General features: G+C 53.7%; 1 protein-coding gene across 1 annotated transcript in view; it reads right to left on the bottom strand.

Annotated features, from left to right (window-relative positions):
- Nucleotides 1–16,157, bottom strand: part of PDE5A (phosphodiesterase 5A) — a 97,529-nt gene that overhangs the window by 28,626 nt on the left and 52,746 nt on the right. Inside the window, exons 12-14 of the mRNA XM_006762903.2 lie at nucleotides 8,518–8,664; nucleotides 5,968–6,093; nucleotides 4,143–4,237 (exon numbers count right to left, since the gene is read on the bottom strand). Coding sequence (XP_006762966.1) covers nucleotides 4,143–4,237; nucleotides 5,968–6,093; nucleotides 8,518–8,664 — 368 coding nt within the window. The remainder of the gene's footprint in view (nucleotides 1–4,142; nucleotides 4,238–5,967; nucleotides 6,094–8,517; nucleotides 8,665–16,157) is intronic.

The raw sequence follows: 16,157 nt of genomic DNA on the forward strand, positions 1-16,157 counted from the left end.
GCCTGGTGCCCACCACTGCTCGTTTTTAAAAATAATTTAGCATCTACGGGAAACCCGTCTGTCCTTCCTCCACCACGTGGGAGACATCACAAGAGCAAACTCCCCTACCTCCCCCCCAAGGTCTCCCTGTGAACCAGGTCCTCCTAGGCCATCTTTACCACCCAGGAAGGACTCAAAGAATCTGAGAATGAATCAAAACAAGCCTCGGCTGAAAGGGAAAATAAGACATTTGGGGGTGGAGTAGCTATCTGAATCTGTGCCAGTAACCTGCATTCTGATGCACTCTGGCTAGCCAATAATTAATTCTATTCTTACCTATGACTAGAGGCCCAGCATGCGAAATCGTGCATGGTAGCCCACTGCTGCTCGCAGCCCCGCCTACCTGCCAACCACTGCTTGCTGTACTGGCTGCCCCGCCTGCCCGCCATATGCCTTGCTGTGATCTGAGCCTATGGCTGTGGGGGAGGGACTGAGAAGTGCTCAATGCACATCATGGTGACTGGTCGTTTGGTCATCACGGTTGTCACGGACACTGGCTTTTTATATATATATAGACTAGTGGCCCAGTGCACAAAAATTCGTGCATTCGTGGGGGAGGGGTCCCTCAGCCCAGCCTGTGCCCTCTCACAGTCCGGGCCCCCTTGGGGGATGTCCACCTGCCAGTTTAGGCCCACTCCCCAGGGGATCAGGCCTAAGCTCGCAGTCAGACATCCCTCTGGCAGCCCGGGTGCCCCCGGGGGATGTCCAACTGATGGCTTGTGGCTAAGCAGAGCTCCCCCTGTGGGAGCAGACTGAGCACCAGGGGGAAGCTCCTGCATTGAGCATCTGCCCCCTGGTGGTCAGTGAGTGTCATAGCGACAGGCTGTTCTGGTCGTTCCACTGTTAGGGTCAATTTGCATATTACCCTTTTATTATATAGGATGCCTGTTCTGCATTGAAGAACATGTTTCCCGGAATACTCCCATTTTACAGAGGCCATAAACAATGAACGATATACAACCCCCAGAGGGGGTTGGCAACACTGGCGCCAGACAGGCCAAGCCTCTAAGTGTAATCTCACTTCCCCCATCCCAACTCATGGGGGCTGCAAAGCCTGCAAAAAGTCTGGAAGCCATATTTGGGAGACAAAGAAACTAAGGGTATAAAAAGAAAGTTCCTCCATATTCATCACTCAGGCTTTGGAAACGGACTCCCCTGAGTCACCGTGCTAGTACATCTGCAAATAAAGGGTTTTTCCTGAACTTCCGAGTACCCGTTGTGTGTTTTTCAGTCATCTGGTAAATTCTGCAACACAGCTTCCAACTGATTTTCGGAAAAGATGATGGAGAACAAAATGGCAGAGTTTCTGTTTCTAACTGTGCTGCCCCGTGAGGGCGTTTCTCTCTCTGATGTGTTCCTTTCACTTCTGCGCCTCCTTCCGTGGTTTGGGTTCCTTTCTATCGTGTCTGAGTATCTGAGGAGGTGGGGACAGCAGACCTTTCAGAAGCTAGTCCTTCGTGTGGGAATGTAAATGCTCTTCTCGTCCTCCCACGAGCGGCATCACCCCTCTCCCACTGGGGACAGAGAAAAGAAACGTCCCAGGAAGTCAGGGTTCCCTCTGCTCAAACCACAGGGATGGAGGAAGAAGTAAACATCTCTGGCCCTCCTTCAGGTTTTCACTGACGTTATTGTGACGTGGGGGAGTCTGCCTCATGGTGAGTGTGAAAGCAGAGGCTGTGATCCGTGACTGTTCCCAGGGCTTTTTTTTAAAAGAGAAGATGACGTTTCTCCAGAAGTTTTTCCGGGTGGAAACAAAGGGAAAAATGGCCGTGTTCTTCCCTCTCCACAGGACAGTGCGGCATCTGACCTGAACACTAAGAGCATGTGCGGCCCTGCGATCTTCCAGCCGCGCTAGGGGCTGTAGCTCCTGGTGGTCTTGTCCCTTTGGTCATGACAGGTCATCATTGCAGCCACACGGCAAAGCACACACGTTAGACTTTAAAGAGGACACAGCCAGGCTCGGACCCTGGGGCCGGAGCTTGCTCTCTCCTCCCGTCGGAGGTCCCCAGAGGACGTGGCTGCTACATCACTCTGATTCTTTCTACATGAAGTTGTCTATTTATTTAGATAAAGGAATGCGATTAGAGAGCTTCCCGAAATTCCTCAAGACAGCAGACATCTGGAATTTCCTTAAGAGATCTATCTACTCATCCACGGGATCACTCGCATACTTAATGCTCAGCACTAAGAGGTTTTCCCACTAAAATGTAGGCTTTTAGACTAAGTGGCTGCAAGAAAATAAGAATGTCGCAGTGGCTCAAAAATCTGACGAGAAGTGAGTGGGTTGCCTTCGCATCTCATTTGCTATTGCAAATGCCCCTCAAGCGAGGTCTGCGGGGAACCTGAAGCCCTTGTCTGTGGAGTTAGTATCTTAGTCTCAGAATGGGCCGAAAAGCAGGCTTGCGATGAGAACGCGGTCACCAGCATGGCTGCTGGAGCTTGCTCACACTGTGCATGAGCCAGGCGTTCCCCGTGGTGGTGACATGTTAGCTCCTGAACTGGCGTCAGCCCCATGAGGTGGGAATGCGATCACCTCCATGTATAAGTCAGGAAACCGGGGTGCAGAGCGGCACGTGCCCTTGCCCATGGTCACACGGGGACTGTGTGAGAGGAAGGATTTTAATCCAAGTCTGGCTGCCAAGCCTGGAGTCCGCAGCACTGCGCTGCGCCCTGCACCTTCCCCGAGGCCACAGCACCCTCAGGAGCCCGGGATCGAGAGAGGCCCTTCCCGGCATCACCTTGTCTATTAGGGTGGAATCTTACCTTCTCTGAACTAGTCTTTAAAGTCTGCTATGAAGCCCTAATTCAACCTGAAACAAAACTCTTGGTAATTACCTCATGAAATAAGATTCTCACATAAATATTTTCCCACTTTAGGCCAGAAATGTTACCAACACAGTACTGGACTTTCATTTTCCCCCATTTCCCTTAAATAAAACTAGCCCTGCTGGTGTGGCTCAGTAGTTGAGTGTTGACCTATAAACCAGGAGGTCAGGGTTTGATTCCTGGTCAGGACACATGCCCAAGTTGAGGGCTCAATCCCCAGTGTGGGGCATGCAGGAGGCAGCCGATCCATGATTCTCTCTCATCATTGATGCTTCTATCTCTCTCTCCCTCTCCCTTCCTCTTTGAAATCAATAAAAATATCCTATATAATAAAACCCTAATATGCAAATTGACTGAATGGAGGAACGACTGGTTGCTATGACATGCACTGACCATGAGAGGGCAGACGCTCAATGCAAGAGCTGCTGCCCCCACCCCGGCTGACTGGGGGTAGCTCCTGCATTGAGCGTCTGCCCCCCAGAGAGGGAGGTGACTAGTGGCAACGATTGGGGGGAGGGGCCAGCCAGCGGGTTGTACCAGGCTACCAGCCAAGGCGTGTGCCAGCGGGGGCCCCCTATCACCCCGCTCACTGGTCACTCCACATATGGTCCTGATCGCCGGCCAGGCATAGGGACCCTACCCTATATATTGGGAACAGTCTCCTAGATTTCAAAATTAAAACCTGGCAAGGCTACTCTAACACTGAAAAAACAGGATGATGCAGGGATGACATGCATGGACTCTGGCTTGCACATTTTGTGGTCAGCCCTGATTCTGACACTTATAACTGGGTGACAAAGCCAATTACTTAACTTCTCTCTGCTTCAGTTTTTCCTCCCGTAAGATGGGGAAAATGGCACCACTGCCTCAGAAGGATCATGTTCTGTACTACTTTTTATAATCAGGGCAAAAAAATGCAGCTGCCCATACAACAGCAAGATTCACCTGTATGAAAAGTATGGTAACTGGTACATGCAGCATCCCAGATTGTGAGAGGGATGTCCGACTGCCGGTTTAGGCCCAATATCCCCCGAGGGGTCCCAGATTACAAGAGAATGCAGGCCGGGCTGAGGGACCCTCCTTTTCCTCCCCCCACCCCGTGCATAAATTTCATGCACGAGGCCTCTAGTATTTAAATAAAACCAGAGTATGTTACGGGACCTTAACCAGTTGATATTTTGGACCTTGACCAATGCAATTTTGCCGTGGGTTTTGCTTTAATAAGGACAACCCCGCAGTTGAAAAGGTCACCCTGTCTGGCAGGGTGACCACCTCACCGCTGAATGTAGGAGTTGTTCACGCCGCGGTGGTCCAGGTCGTGGCTCAGGGCGGCGACCAGCAGGGCCAGCACCTCCAGGTCTGACAACTTGCTCTACACCGCGGGCGTGGGGAGGAGAGAGAGAAGGACCTGTAAGGGTGCTAGGCCATCTCTGTGAATCTCAGCGCTTCACACAGGCCTGCTTCAAGGTAGCGGCAGGCCCGCTCCACAGGGGAAGGGCTGCACCTCGCCCTCAGAGCGGGGCTATCGCCAATGTCACTGACCCACGGAGAGGGCGGAAATGCCTCACCAACCACCTGTCCCCCACAGGCAACGCCACTCCTTCCTAATGGTCTACGTATGCATGTGGGATAAGCACATGAACTCTGAATCGCCGGCTTCTCTTAACCTTTAACTCCTGCAGCTCCCATGGCTTCCATGCTCTGCCCTCAGGGGCTGTGCCTAAAGGCACCAGACAATGAGTATATTTGGCAAAAGAATCCACAAAAGGGGATTAAGGGTGAAAAGTTGGCTTTAAAAAGTTACATAATAGCCTGGCTGGTGTGGCTCAGCGGTTGAGCGTCGACCCATGAACCATGATTCGGGGGTCGATTCCTGGTGCAGGGTACATACCCAGGTTGAGGGCTTGATCCGTTAGGAGGCATTCAGGAGGCAGCCCACAAATGATTCTCTGTTGTCACTGATGTTTGTCCCTCTCCCTCCCCTTTCCTCTCTCTGGAATCAATAAAATATATATATATATATATATATAGAAAAAAGTTACATGATGTCGCAGGCCCACACTTCCCATGGCAGGGATGGGCATGCCTCTCGGTCTCTGTGAACTGAACGTATGCTCTCTTCCCCTGCTTTGTTTTCTTGTCATGAATTTGTTATGAAGGCTCTGAGGTGTTGGGAAAACTAGCTTGTAAGCTGTTTGACTAATGGAAATGCTTCCTTTATCTTTGAATCTTTTTCTTTGTTACTCAAAGTGTTGTATCGCAAACCAGCGAGCTGGACAAGAGGCCTAATGAGCCAATTAGTTAGGAGCCAGGTTCAGATTCAAGGGCACCTACCTGGGTTACAGGTTCTATCCCTGGCCCCAGTCTGGATGAGTGCAGGAGGCAACCTATCAATGTGTCTGTTTCTCTCTCTCTCTTCCCCTCCCTTCCACTCTCTCTAAAAATCAAAACGTCCTTTGGTGAGGATTACCAACAACAACAAAAGACACTCACCGGGAAAGCATGGGAGCTCTGGACTGAAGAGCTCTGTGATGGGGCCTGGACTCGCTCACCTAGAATAACGGGTCGGTGCCCGCTGATGGTGGAATCTAAGGACAGAGCTAAGCATAAAAAGGCCTGGCAAGGACCTAGGTGCTGGAACGTTGTCTGCGTTGATGTCCTGTGAACAGGGTGTGGTCCACGCACTGGTAAGGTTAACGGGGTGAAGAGAACCCGCGACAGGGCCCTGGCCGCATCTAGGGAGCCACGCTCAGGACCTGTGTGGTGTGGAGCAGCACAAATGTGAGCAGACGGATGCTGCTGTAGTTTCCCTCTGAAGGACATACTGACCTTCCCAAGCACCATTTGACTTTAGCGTGAAGCTACTTAAAGGTTATGCTAACATGCCGTATACATTCCATAGGAGAGGACGTTATCAACCACGTATTTTGCCACACTAGACTTCTCTCCTTAAAATACAATTTATTTTGTAACTGGCAACAAGCAGTACCCTCAATCACCACTAATGCAGATTTAAAAAAGTACTTGAAAGCATGTGCTGTAAATTTTACCACGAAAGCCACCAAACGTCTTAAGCAAACGGCTCCATAGTAGAACTTGTACCTGGATCTTGCCTGCCTTCAGGGCGGCGAACATGCACTGCGCCGTGTTGAAGGCGTGTCTCCAGTTGTGGTAGGCCACATTCTTCCGGTAATTCTTCTTCACACTCAGGATCCACCGGCAGAGGACCTGCGGGCGGAAAGCGGATGTGTCACAGCGACTGCGGAAGTTGGTCACATGCTCACTGTGACCCGGGCGATGCGCACAGCACACCCAATCCTCGGCTCCGGGGATGCGGGGGGGACTAGGATGTAATCACTTAACAGATCAGGACACTGACACACACATGTGGCTCCATGTGATCAGGTCATGTGGCTCCTAAGGGAGGGGCCAGGGTTCATACCTGAGCATCCGACAGCAGAGCCCACCCTGCCTACCAACCCGCTAAATTAGTGCAAAATGCAAGGCAGCCGTACAGGAGGCCTGGGGGCCTGGAGGGCACCGACTAGCTTTGTGAAAGACACCAGGTCCACGTGTCACCAATTAGGAGAGTCCCGCTCGTGTGAGTTCCCGGTCGGACAGCCACGCAAGCGGCCACCGCCGAGGCCTCCCCAGGCGCCTGCCGTCTGCTGCGACGGCTTCGGTGCAAGGCTGGGGCTGACGGGACAGGGAGGGGTTACATGTCCCGCTCCAGCACCTGGCCCGATGCGTCCTGAGCTCTTTGTCCCTTTTGCACCAGCTTGGGCATTCAGACAGACGGACTGTGTGGTTACTGAGAAGCAATTAACATGCCAAGGTCCATATGAAAAAAAGCATTTTAAAGATGGAGCGAAAAAAGGAGAGACGGCTGAGCAACACGTCACAGCTGGGTTTCACTCAGCTTCTCGGTGGTGTGTGTGCAAGGACCCCCGGGGCTCAGGTCCCCCGCGGGGCTGTGACTGCCTCCGCATCCAGTCGCCGCTGTTCAATCCTGAGTGGTTCCCTGTGCTCTTGGGAGCCTGGACAAGGAACAAAGATGCATGCTTCTCCCTGCACACATGGCTGGAGGCGCTTCTGCCACAGAGCACTGCCTGGGAAGTGGAGGTTTCCAGAAAGAATGCTGCAGATGCAGGTCCAAACCACAGTTTTCTCATCGGTGGAACCACTGGGAGAGGGTGGGTGGAGGGTCTGCGGTTTCTCGCCCGCCCTGTTCTCCCCAGGCTGCAGGGAACCAAGTGCCCCTCCCCTCCCTCCCAGGCACCGCACGTGGCAGAGGATCGGGTGTTAACTGGCACCTCAGACAGAGTGGCCAGGAGGTGGCAGTTTCGTCCTGTTGGGAGGCTAAGTACTGTAACAGCCATGAGCTTCCAAGCTCTGCAAGGAGGAGTTGTGGCAATTGCTGGGATTGACCGCAGAAGCCGGGAAAATGCAGAAACCCAGCCAATAGTTGTTTGATCTGAGGGTGACAGCAGCTTCCGGGACACTGAGGGGAGAACGAGGTTGAGCCCCGTAACGCAGTGAGGGACATGTGTCCCACCCTCCCCTGCATCAGCCGGGTGTCCAGCCGGGGCCAGGCGTCTGAGCGCGGACCCCACTGCGGACCGGGCCCCAGCCCAGTGCCGGGCGCACTGTCCCGGTATCAACCGCATTTCATGATTAACTGTCGGCTGAACAGCGAGGCCTCAGAGGTCCTTACGTTCCCAGGGAGGAGACCTGTGCAAGGAGAGCAGACATCCAACCGAGCAAATGCCTTGAAGGCAAATGACTGGACTTTGTTCTCCGAGGTCTTCTCCCTCCTCCCTCCTCTGTGTCCCTGATGCTCCTTCTCCATGGACGGTGCGAGGGACACGCCCAGTCCTGCTGTTTCCCAGGAGGCGAACGAGGTTGTCATTGTGGTAAAATCCTGTGTTCATCTTCTCCCCAGACGGTGGCCCGGGGACGCCCAGAGCTGGCCTGTCACTGGCCCTGTACCCCCTTTTCCCCAGGAGCCCTCTCAGTCCTGGCCCTTCCCTGAGAGGTTGTGACCTTTGCCATCCGACATGTCACACCCCCTTCAAACTCCAGGTGACACCACTGTTTTCAGGACAAGATCCTGATTCCTCTGAGCAGCCTACAGGGGTCTATACCCTCCCTCGCCCCCTGTGCTTGCCTGCAGCCTCACCCCTGCACAGCGCTCTCCACAGCCCCCACCTCCTGCCCACCCGCCTCTGCACATCCTCTCCCAGGGTGGGAAACCCCCCCCCCCAGTTAACAGCGGGGGCTGGATACCTGGTGGGAACCCGATAAATGCCTTCACAGTGGCTGGTCGTTTCCTTTAAAATTCTCTGATAGGAGTGACAGATCCGTCGCTGAAACTTAAAATCTGCATTTCACACCAGCATCCAAAGCCAATTCTCTCTTCCACACATGCATACACGCGTGTGCACACACACTAACCCACACACATGCACAGGGGCTCACACGCGCACATACACATATGCTCCCCCACCTCATGCTTCATCTGGAAGTTCTGCACCAGGTTGAGGTCAGTGAACATCTGGATGGTGCACACGCATGCACACATGCTCATACATGTACACACATGCACATGCTTGCACGCACACACGCACACACACACACACACATGTGCCTCACCTCATGCTTCATCTGGAAGTTCTGCACCAGGTTGAGGTCGGTGAACATCCGGATGGTGCATAGCGCAGTTTCCAGGTCCGACAGCTCGAAGTCGCTGAAGCCGAAGTCGGTGATCCGCAGGGTCTGGGCAGAGGGCACCACGGCCGCCTGGGGGAGGGGACACGAGTGAAGCCCGGCTCACAATCGTCGGCTTCACGGCGGGGAAGAGTGCGCCTGCTTTCCCTTGGGAATGGGACACACGGAGACCCTCATCTAGGAGGCGGGCGGAGGCAGCGAGGCTGCTGCCCGGAGGCTGAGCCCAGAACAGGACGCAGGCCTCCGGAGGTGCCCTGTAGGCTGCCTGGCCTGTGCCAATGATGACTCTGAGTGGCCGTCCTGGGCCATGCCAGGGCCGTGGGCGAGGATTGAGGGGCAGCAGCAGTGACGATGCTCTGAGCGCTTCACGTTTCATTCCCAGGCAACACTCCCTCAGGTGCAGAAACTAAAGCCCAGACGGGGTTAGCCTCCTCCCCCTGGAGCCGAGCAGGCGCCCCAGTGCCCAGCCCTGCCCCGTCCCCTGGGTGTGCTCGGGAGACAGGCGCCCGGCTCAGGTCTGGGCGGCCCGAGAAGCTGGTTTGCTCCCTGGAGGACCTGCGCTCTGACTGCCACCCTTGGTGTTGCTCCGACGCTCATTTCACTGCGCTTCATGCGGCAGCTTCATCCGATGCGCCTGGCTCCTTTCCCTCGATCTCATCCATGTTCCCTTCTACCCCCGCTTCTCTCTCCAGGTGCTGAGCTCCCACCCACAGAAAGGTCAAAGGTCAAATGCCACAGAGCTGACCCAGCTGGGAATGCCTGTTCCCTCTGAGAAGTTCACGGGCACATGGTTTCCTGCGTCGCCCGGCCACAGGGGGACCTGCGCTTCCACTGTGGCTGCTGGCGGCTGCGGCTGTGACTGCTCACCAGGGACGGCTATGGAATGAATGCAGGGAACCCCATTCCCTCACTTGGTCTGAGCCATCAGCTCCAGTGTAAAGGACCCCAAGTTCAGCGGAGATGCCCTCCAGCGGGTGGGAGACAGCAGCCCCCACAGCTGCCTGCTGACCTCTCTAGTCTGAGACGGGATGTTAATAAAAATCACCAAACTGGTTATGGTATTTGAATTGGGGGAGATTAAGCAAACATAAAGGGTTTCCGGTTTCTCCTGAGAAAGGCCACACAGAGCTCAACTCCCAGGAAGTAACAGAGGCCAAGGCCTTGGCATGCAGGCACTTGCAGAGCTGAGCTGCGGGGTCTCCCCTAGATTTCGTGCGGGGCCGGGGCCCAGGATCGGCACTGGCAGGAGTCCCCACGCCCCCCTCTCCGCACCGGCCACCCCTCCCGCACCTCAGCTGATGGGGCTCAGCGTGGAGAGGGCACAGGTAAACGGGGTCCCCCCTTAAGGCGTTCCCCTGACTTCCCTCAACCCTCGAGGTTTCCTGTGAATAGCTGGATGTCACTACTCCGCTCCACTTCCAAACTTTTGTGAAGCAAAGAGGTGACATAAAATCCCACGGCCAATCCAGAGCTTTCCCTCCCAGAGCGGGCACCTCGCCTCCTCCCACTCCCCGCGACCTTCACATCGGACGTAAGCTCACCAGACGTGTTTACACTTCATACGCATGCCCCCCGCTCCCCTGCACGCAGACTCTCCCAGCCCAAACTCCACGAGAAAGCACGCAGCTGCTCCGTTAGCCCCGGGCCGGGGCCGGCGTGGCTCCATGGGGAGGGGTTGGGTGTCACATAAAGGCCTTGTGCTTCCAGCAGCCCCTGTCAGTGCAGCTGGGAGTGAGGGGTGGGAACAGCCCCCTTTAACACACAGCTAGAGCAGTGCCCGCCCCCCCCCCGCCCCCACCACACTGACTGGCCATGAGAAAGGCTCTGTCATTTACAGCTCGCGGACCATCCCCAGGGACCCGACTTCCTGTCCGCCCCGACGGGCTTGGAAAGGCGATTTTAACTCCATTTTATGAAACAGAACTCAGCATTTTACCACAAGCACGGAGGGCAGTGGGCACCCTTTCAGGGGCAGCTCTCGCTGCGCACATAGTCTGCATCCCCACGTGCCCTGCAGGGCTGCCTGGTGGTCAGAGTCTGCTGAGTGAGAGTCCGACTTGGTTTCCTTCAGGGGCTAATGCACCTGACCGCCCTGTGGTGCTGGAGACGGACAGAAAGCGCGCATTTTAGAGGTTCTGTAAAGCACTAGGTGTGACAGATGTGTACATATCCAATCACCGAATAAGCCAACCCAAACTGGGCCGCTGCTGCCTCCTGCCACCCAGCATGGCCTGCCCCTCCGATGCCTCCTGTCACCCAGCATGGCCCGCCCCTCCGCGGGCTTCGACCTCAGACAATCTGCTGAGGTACGTCAGCGATCAGTACGAATGTAGTTCCACTCTTATGTTCACGAAAGCAGCTCACTTTAGTCTGAAGCTGATATAACAAACACATCATTTAAAGCTACACCATTGGCTCAAACTTGGCCGAGTTTAATTCCAGTCGTGTTTTTAAACAACTGCCTTCAGTCGTTCGTGCTCCTGTGCACAGTTAGGAAAACTACCTTGGCGTCAACGGCCATGTTCACGTTGGCATTTGGGAAGCCAGCCGCCTGGAGGTGGCCCGGCTGAGGCCTGTGCCCGCAGCTTGTGGAAGCCCTCAAGCTGCCCACCCGGCAGCCACCGCATTGCACTTCCCAGGAGGCTGACGGCTCCCCTCCCCATTCCACACGCACAGGACACATGCTTTTAAAGAAAAAACGTACACGATTCATTTACAAGGCCATTAGCACTTATGAAGTGAGTCCATGCACGAATGAGAGAAGGAGCCACTGTACATCGGCTCCACGTGGAGCCCAGCCGTGCAGAGAGCAGAGAATGGAGCTCAACAGCGTTCGTGTGTTTCCCTCAATAACTACAGCAACCGGCTTCAGGAGGTCCCCTTCCTTCTAACATCATATACGTGGACTCCTGTAAGTCTCAACCAGGCAGAGGCAGAGGCTACCAAGATTGGATCGTGAGTGCACAGTTTTCCAAAACCATATAAAGAAGGCATGCAATAATGGCAAGAACAGGATGAAATATGTATACGCTTGTTAGCAGGGGTCCTCAAACTTTTTAAACAGGGGGCCAGTTCACTGTCCCTCAGACCGTTGGAGGGCCGGACTATAGTTTTAAAAAAAAACTATGAACAAATTCCTATGCACACTGCACATATCTTATTTTGAAGGAAAAAAACAAAACAGGAACAAATACAATATTTGTATTTGCATGTGGCCCACAGGCTGTAGTTTGAGGACCCCTGCTTGTAAGTAAAACTTTAGAGGGAACTTTACTACAACTGGGACGAGGACCCACGGAAATGGGTGACACCTAAGTGCGTAAGAATTTCCAGAACAGAGCTGTGGTATTTCAGAGCTAAGGACAGCAGTAGAGCCCTGGTTGGTGTTGCTCAGTGGATAGAGCGAGCCTGCGGACTGAAGGGACCCAAGTTTGTTTCCGGTCAAGGGCACATGCCCGGTTGTAGGCTCGATCCCCAGTGGGGGGTGTGCAGGAGGCAGCCGATCAATGATTCTCTCTCATCATTGTTGTTTCTATCTCTCTCTCCAAAATCAATAAAAATATATATATTTTAAAAAGAATAGCAGTAGCAATAACCCACTAGCAACATCAAAGCAAAACAGGTAGGATTAGCTTATTGGGTGAGAGGGGAAGAATCAAACAGAATCTGCTGTCTTATCCAGGTGAACTGCACGCCCTGCACGTCTGTAAAGATGACGTCTCGATGGTCTGAAGGGCCCACACTGTCCCGAGTGCGTCCCTAGCACCGTGTGAGGAAGAGGTATCTTCTCAGTTGCCGTGGGTTACGACAGCAGAGTGACACTGGTTAATGAGACCAGAGCATCAACTCTTCTTTGCTACTATTTGCTCAAATTTTTCCATTAATGAAATGGTTACCGATAGAGATTTGCCCAAAGAGGGAGGGAATGTGATCATCTGACAGGAGGTGCTGGGTCGCACCCTAACACTGATGGAGGCATCAGGGGTGGTGGTCTGCCCCTCACTGCTGTCTCTGGCAGCGATCGCACCTCGAACTGTGTCCCTGCCTGATGGGAGAAGATCCCGCCCGATGGAGAGGATCCTGCCGGATGGAGGGGATACTGCCCAACAGAGAGGGTCCCCACTTGATGGAGAGGGTCCCTGTCTGATGGAGAGGAACCCTGTCTGATGGATGGGATCCCTGTCTGATGGAGGGGATCCCGTCCGATGGAGAGGATCCTGCCTGATGGAAAGGATCCCTATCTGGTGGAGAGGATCCCTGTCTGAAGGAGGGGATACCGCCCGATGGAGGGGTCCCCGCCTGATAGATGGGTCCCCGCCTGGTGGGCTGGCGGGGGTGGCTCTGAACGCTGGTCCAACAAGGCCCATCTGTCCTGGGGAATCTGCCTAAGTGGCCAGCTGCTTCCTGTCTGGCTGTTTTGACACAGAAGACCTTTCACAGCAGCGTCTTGACTTGCTTTTAGAGACATTCCCGCGATGACAGAAGTCACAGCAGGAACCGGATTGGCCCCGGCTCCATGACGAAACCCGGAGCTTGGTTTACACAATGAACTCCAGGACATGCCTGGAAGAGGCAGCCAGCCAGGCTATGGAACATCCAGCAATCTATAAGGCAGTGGTTCTCAACCTTGGCTGCACATTAGAATCACCTGGGAGTCTTTTTAAAATCCTGATTTCTGGGCCTCATCCTCCAGAAATTCTGTTTCTTTATTACTAATGTTGTGGCCCCACCCCATAACAAAGAAACAGAATTTCCGGAGGATGAGGCCCAGAAATCAGGATTTTAAAAAGATTCCCAGGTGATTCTAATGTGCAGCCGAGGTTGAGAGCCACTGCTATAATGAGTGAACACAGTGCGTCCCGATAACTGTCTAATAGCCAGACCCAGGCCACCTGGCCTCCTTTCACTTTCCTCTCAGTGACTGCTGACCACGGGCTATTCAAACGTCCACAGCAGAATGCTTTGCTTGAGGCTCTACTTGTGTTACACCCAATTCTAAGCCAAGCAATGACCAGATTAATAACAGCAAACTCAATAAACTCAATAATAATAATAATAATAATAATAAACCTCAGGGAAAGCAGGGGGAGAAAATAAGGATGCTGAATTTCCTGCCAACAAAATTATTCTGTATAACTAGTGAGCTTTTCTGGGCACAGGCGTAAATGTTCAGTGCACTATTTCATTCTCTTCAGAACTAATTTTTTAAAATAAAAGTTAAAACATGTGACAGCTTTTCCATGTATTTTAGGTTTAAGTTGGGATAAACAGTCAGACACATGATGAAGCCAGCGATTTTGTCATTTCTGGAGGACGGACACCTGTGTGGCGGGGGCTCTACAGGGATCTTTATGAGACTGAGAGAAAGCAGGATCTGCAATCAGATGCTAAATTTCAACAGATTTAAACGAGTCCTTTGACCTCCCAGCTTTGTAAGCCTGAATTTCTGAACGCAGCTGCCAGAAATCTATGTTCTGAATAGAAAACAGATGCTTTTGAACAATACAGCCCTTTTCAGTTGCTCCAACGTCTTTTTCTCTTGCTAAAATTATGAACATAATTGAGAAAATAATTTTCAGATTTTTCTGAAAGACTATTGCTATTTTCAAAGTGAAAAGCGAGTTTACTAGCCTGGTGGCTTTTAGCAGGATCTGTGGGAATTGCTCTATACACCAGTTTGTATTTATCTAAAGCAGCGGTTCTCAACCTGTGGGTCACGACCCCTTTGGCGGTTGAACGACCCTTTCACAGGGGTCGCCTAAGACCATCCTGCATATCAGATATTTACATGACGATTCATAACAGTAGCGACATTACAGTTAAGAAGTAGCAACGAAAATTTTTTATGGTTGGGTCACAACATGAGGAACTGTATGTAACGGGCCAGAAAGTTGAGAACCACTGAAACAACTCAGGGCGGGGTATAAGCTTGACCTCATTTTAGAACCACCTGAGTGACCCCCCCAGTGCCCACACTGAAAATGTGCCTCTCCAGTGATCATTTCCAGCCCACAGCAGGCGGTCAGCTCCAAACGCCAGCATTCTGGGAGGTTAGACAAATGGGCCAATTGAGTCTGAGCTGAAGGAGTCTTTAAATCTATAACCCTCTGTCAATAATTGGGGGGAAAGCTCATTTCTTTAAATACCATCGAAAGCAAAATAAGTACAGCCGATTCCGCATGAGCTGACCCCAGCAAAGCCTAGCCTGTGGGGGAAATTATCCCAAGTCCCTGACGCTCCTTGGCAGATGGCTCAGCTCACCCCTCGCCCCTCGACGACTTAATTGCGATCCAGCCCTGCCCTCCCCCTGCCTCCCCAGCTCACTCTCTCTGCGTGTGGGCGGGGGCTCTGGCCTGGACCGCCTGGGCATACACGGGCACATCTCTGCCAACCTGGCGACCTGTGTAGGATGCCCTAAATGCTCAACCTCGAGTTGCCTTAAAAATGCTAATAATAGCGGCATGTGGAATTGTTGTGGATTAAATACACTCAGTTAACACACACGAACTTCACACATGCCACGCCAGTGGTAAGCGCTCCCTAAATGTGGCTCTTCTTCTTACCACCCCTTCCCCTGGCGGGGCAGAGGGGTGGCTCTCTCTAACACCCAACCCCGCCCAGGCCTGGATGGCGCCCCGTCCCGCACTGTGGGCCTCGCCCACCTCTCCTTCCCTCTTTGTCCAAGAACGTGCCAACCTCAAGCTTGGGAGCTATCCCTGCTCAAAAGCCCAAACCGAACAGAACAGAACAGAACAGAACCATAAAACCTCATCATTCAGCAACACCCTTATCGCGACTCCTCCACCCTCTTTCACACAAAACTTGTCTTTAACAACCGTCTGTATCTGTTTCCTCATCTTGTCCCCTCGCCTGCGCTGTATCCCCTGGCTGCCTCCTCGCTGCTGCTCATCGCGGGCCCCATGCCCCCCTGGTCCTCACAGACCCCCGGCCCTGCACCTCTCGGAACCTGCGTGTGCATTGCCTTCTGCTGCTCCTCCTTTGGCCTCCCTGCTCAGCAGCCATGTTTGTCCGTCCCAGCGCTTTCTCCTCCTGCCCCGTCCATGTGAACCTACGTTCCCGAGGGTCCTGCCCTCGCCTTCCCTCCTGGCCTGCTCTCCCACAGCCCCGCACAGGAAACCTGCTCTCCCACCGCCCCGCACGGGAAACCACACTGTGAATGCTGCGAATCCAGGGCCACCCCCAGACCGCGGCCTCCATGGGAGCCCCAGCCCTCACCCTCCAGCTGGTCACGCCCTGGTCCGCGCGGAACCCCCGGCCCTGCACCTCTCGGAACCTGCATGTGCGTTGCCTTCTGCTGCTGCTTCGTCGGCCTCCCTGCTCAGCAGCTACGTCCATCGGGCCCAGCGCTTTCTCCTCCTGCCCCGTCCATGTGAACCTACGTTCCCGAGGGTCCTGCCCTCGCCTTCCCTCCTGGCCTGCTCTCCCACCGCCCCGCACAGGAAACCACGCTGTGAATGTTGCGAATCCAGGGCCACCCCCAGACCCCGGCCTCCGTGGGAGCCCCAGCCCTCACCCTCCAGCTGGTCATTGCTGAGTGTCCATAT

The sequence above is a fragment of the Myotis davidii genome, unplaced genomic scaffold (assembly GCF_000327345.1).
Source record: "Myotis davidii unplaced genomic scaffold, ASM32734v1 scaffold698, whole genome shotgun sequence".
Lineage (NCBI taxonomy): Eukaryota > Metazoa > Chordata > Mammalia > Chiroptera > Vespertilionidae > Myotis > Myotis davidii.